The sequence below is a fragment of the Sinocyclocheilus grahami genome, unplaced genomic scaffold, assembly GCF_001515645.1.
Source record: "Sinocyclocheilus grahami isolate Dianchi unplaced genomic scaffold, SAMN03320097.WGS_v1.1 scaffold769.1, whole genome shotgun sequence".
NCBI classification, from domain to species: Eukaryota; Metazoa; Chordata; class Actinopteri; order Cypriniformes; family Cyprinidae; genus Sinocyclocheilus; species Sinocyclocheilus grahami.
In genome coordinates this window covers 224,255-228,375 of record NW_015505948.1, presented here as the reverse complement: position 1 = coordinate 228,375, position 4,121 = coordinate 224,255, and the positions used below count along the sequence as shown (strand labels likewise).

At 40.9% G+C, this 4,121-nt stretch overlaps 1 protein-coding gene across 1 annotated transcript; it reads right to left on the bottom strand.

Moving 5' to 3' along the window:
* Positions 1–1,610: 1,610 nt before the first annotated feature.
* On the bottom strand, positions 1,611–3,736 carry LOC107561375 (zinc finger protein 36, C3H1 type-like 2). The gene is made up of 2 exons (XM_016245810.1): positions 3,623–3,736; positions 1,611–3,509 (listed from the first exon to the last, which is right to left on the bottom strand). Exons 1-2 carry the CDS (start codon positions 3,653–3,655, stop codon positions 2,580–2,582), a joined length of 963 nt encoding a protein of 320 aa, XP_016101296.1. The 5' UTR covers positions 3,656–3,736; the 3' UTR covers positions 1,611–2,579.
* Between the last annotated feature and the right edge of the window lie 385 nt (positions 3,737–4,121).

Below are 4,121 nucleotides of genomic sequence, written 5' to 3'. Positions count from 1 at the left end.
GGACAGCCAGGCACAAGAACAGTTTCTTTCCCCAGGCAATCTACCTCATGAACAGTTAATGTTCTCCCATTGTGCAATTAAAGTACAGCATGTGCAATAACCTTTTTTTTCACCCTAAACCCTAGTACATCCCTACAACTTATTTTAATTTATTCTATTCCCATTCCATCTATAGCACACCTGTACATACAAGTTATTCTTTTTTGTGGTTTACATTTATGCATGTGTATTTTATTCACATCTATACATTTATACACATTCTCAATTATCTGTGTGTTGTTGTTGTCTCCGTGTACTGGAAGCTTGTGACACTATAACAAATTCCTTGTATGTGCAAACATACTTGGCAATAAAGCTCTTTCTGATTTCTGATTATGAAAAGAGGACACGACTAGAAATCAGTGGTTAAGTTGTATTTACAATACTGTTCCAGAACAGTTCAACCCAAATATTCAGATGTGTGCAGCACATTTTATGGAGGACTGTTTCCTGATCCTGGTAGAGTAGACTACAATGCCGGCTGTTCTGACTCACAGACTGTAAGTACGTTTTTATATTTAAAGAATTTGCCACTGATGATTCAATCGCGAGTTTTGAGCAGTGTAGAGTAGCGTTTGTATTTTGTAATTTCTCAGATCACAAATGCAGACATGGTTTTATGTTTGATGCAATGCAATGCGTAAAAAGACAGTATAAGTCATTATAATCCGTAATTATGTCTCCACTGGATGCAACAAATGCCCCGTTTATAATGGCTTTTAATGTTTTTGTCTCGTAGCTCCGGCCGGGACAAGGCATCACAATATGGTAAGGGGTGTAACATTTCCGTCACACGCTTGAGGTATTCGGCCAATCACAATGCACTGGATAGCTGGCCAATCAGAGCACACCTCACTTTTCAGAGCGATGAGCTTTGTAAAAATCGATGCGTTTCAGAAAGGCGGGGCATAGAGGAGAAACAATAATGTACAGTATGTGGAAACTAATGTTTTTTTAACCTTAAACTGCATAAACACATTTCATTACACCAAATACACAAAATAATGTTCTTTTTAGCAACATCATATGACCCCTTTAAGAGTTATAAAGGGGTTGATTAACATGAGTTAAGGGGGAAAATTGGCAAATGCAAAAGTGCATTTAGGTTCCTAATTCTTTAGCAATGCTCAACGTATGAAACAGGCAATGCATAGGTTTATGTAATGCACGACACTGTCATGCGCCTGTGTAACACTCGATAAGATCTTACTGCACTCCATTAAACTGGCCAACTCACAGATCTTGAAGCTGACAATGTCACTGGAAATGCAGGACAAATTTTAATTTCTATAAACAGCTATTGGTTGCTTCAGACTTTGTTTTGTCATATGCATAGCTGTCTTGGAGATTCAGGTCAGATCTCAGTGTTGTTGTGTGAAATATCTCTGTGTATGCCAAATATGAACTTAATCCTGGTCCGAGTATTTACAAAACAGCATTTTTTCCTAGGTATGTGATGAAGTGATTTTGAAATGCAAGCAAATGAGGAATGTCAAGAGCTTATATTCTTGTGATTTTGTGGTGGAATTGGTAGAGAAAACATCAAGTTCAATACAACAGTTTTTTTTTTTCACAATTTGCATTTATTACATTATTTTGGTCAATTGAAATAGTTTCCATCATTTCGTGTCAACACTTCTTGATTTTTTTCAAAGGCCATGACACATGTTGATAAATAAGTAAAAAATACATTGCTATACCTTCAATAAATACTTAATAAATATATTAGTTAGGTCTATACAATTACAAAAAACATTGCAAACAAAGCAAACTATTCTACAGAAATACTGTATTGTTACAGTCCCTGATAAAAGACAAGTTTCCTTGAGTAAGGACCCAACCAGGGTTGTCAAAACATTAACTTGACAGCTCTTGTCCAATATAAATATATGGTTTTTAGGTTTGTTTCTTAGTTTTCTTGTACAAAACAGGTACCTAACATCATAATGCTTTGGTTAAAATGCTACATGGAAACATTCACCCGGTATTGATTTGTAAAGTGCATTCTTTGTGAGTGAATGTATGGTCATTTTCTTAACTTTGTCACATTGTTGGTAGATATACACAAGTTGCAAATTATTTGGGGAACTGACTTCTTCCAAAAATGGCCAGAAATTCCTTTAAAAAGTCAACCCCCTAATTCACAAACTGGATATATGATATATATACATACATAATTCTATAGCCACACCCATACATTATATATATATATATATATATATATTTGACACAAGCTCTTCTTATGCCACTAGCATAGGTTATGATATTTTAAGGCACTTGCTGCAATGCTTACTGCCAAAAAAAACGTCGAAAAGCAAGAAAAGCAAAAGCAAATGGAAGACAATGTCACAGAAAATGGCTAATATTATACCGTTATAAAAACCATGTCTGCTTAGGCTTTGGAGGGTAGCTTGGTATCAAAATAATCTCCTTTAGCGATATATATATATATATATATAATAAATTAACAGTATTAAAACTCGTTGCACATTATTTTTGACTGATTGAATGATTGGGAAGGAGTGGTGGTAAAGTCCTCCTCAGTCAGACACAGACATCCGCGTGAAAACAGACAGGCGCTTCCCGCTCGAGCCGTCGAAGGAGGGAGACTCGGAGCCGCTGGAGCTGCCGGTGCTGCTGTAACTTTCACGGTCTGACAGCGAGTCTTCCGAGGAAAAGCGCTGCAGGTTGGCTTTGCTCAGGTCTTCCTTCATGTACAGCCCATTGCTGGAGCCCTGGAAGTTATTTCCGTGTCCGCAGACACACCGCGACCGAGGCTCTGGCGTGAAGGGCGCGTTGCTGTAGATATCTCCGGTACTGTGACGGCTGAAGAGGAACATGTCGCGGGAAGAGTCGCTGAAGACCGGGGACAAGATATCAGCGGGAGGAGGAGAGACCGAAGGCGCACGGGTGAAGCTCAGGGGCTCGTATAAAGTCGGGGGAGAGTTGCTGCGAGTGAAACCGGCGAAGCTGACGCTTTGACGCAGCTGACGCGGGTTCTGGTCGAGCGGCAGAGAGTTTTCCTTGTCGTGGAGGAAGTGACAGCGGCTTCCGTACGGACAGTATCCAAACTGGTAGAAAGTGCGACAGGCTTGAGTTTTGTATTTGGGATGACGGTACTGCCCTCGCAGCTCGCTCTCGCCGTGTGCGAACTGACATTTGCTGCCGTATTTGCAGCTGCCGTGCTCTTGAAAGCTTCGGCACAGCTCGGTCTTGTACCGGTTCGAGGGCAGGGGTGCCAGCGGGGGAAATCCGGGCGGTGGGGGCACGTCATGGGGCTTCATTCTGTTGAGGGTGTCAGTCAGACTCATGGATCGGTCTGCTTTAATAGGAAACTGGGGGTTGCTGGGTTGGCTCCAGGTGTCCGCCGGCCAGACGTCGTCGGTGAGCCGCTCGGAGCTGACGCTCTTCGGTGCGACCGGGCGGGATAGGTTTAGAAACGGCTCCTCTAAACCCAGGTTGATAAGATTCTGGAAAAGAAAGAATAACAATATGAATCAGGAGGATGAAAAATACTTGCCAATTTTAACACGGTGCCAAAACGACAAACCAAAACAAAGCATGTAAACTCAATTGCATTTACCCGGATAAGACTTTCGCCCAGCGTATCGGACATAGTGAAGTGTTGTAGTAAAGGAATGTTGCTGTCAAAAGTTGCGAACGAGCGCTGGAAGCGTTGTGCTGCTTTCAATAGTCTCCCAGCTCCGTTTTATGCTAAAAAAAAAAAGAAAAAAAAAAAAAAACAAAAAAAATAGTGGGCGGGGCGAAAATATTCCCGTATGCCGCTCCCACCGATTGCCGACTTTGTAAAGCACGGAGTATTTTTAGCCAGTGGCAAAAAAAAAAAAAAATGTTTCAGTTTCACCAACAGGCAAAACAAGAGAGTATTGTGATTAATTTACAGTAACCTGTCGCGTTAACTGCCCCGACAGACGTTTCCCACGGCCTACAGAACCCCATTTGGTTGAGAACGATACTTTCCAGCATGTGTTTTTCTTACCACATTAATGTGGGACGAAATCAAATCCACAACAGGTTGAAATAATTAAGAACACTTTACATTTAAATACACATTTTTTTCT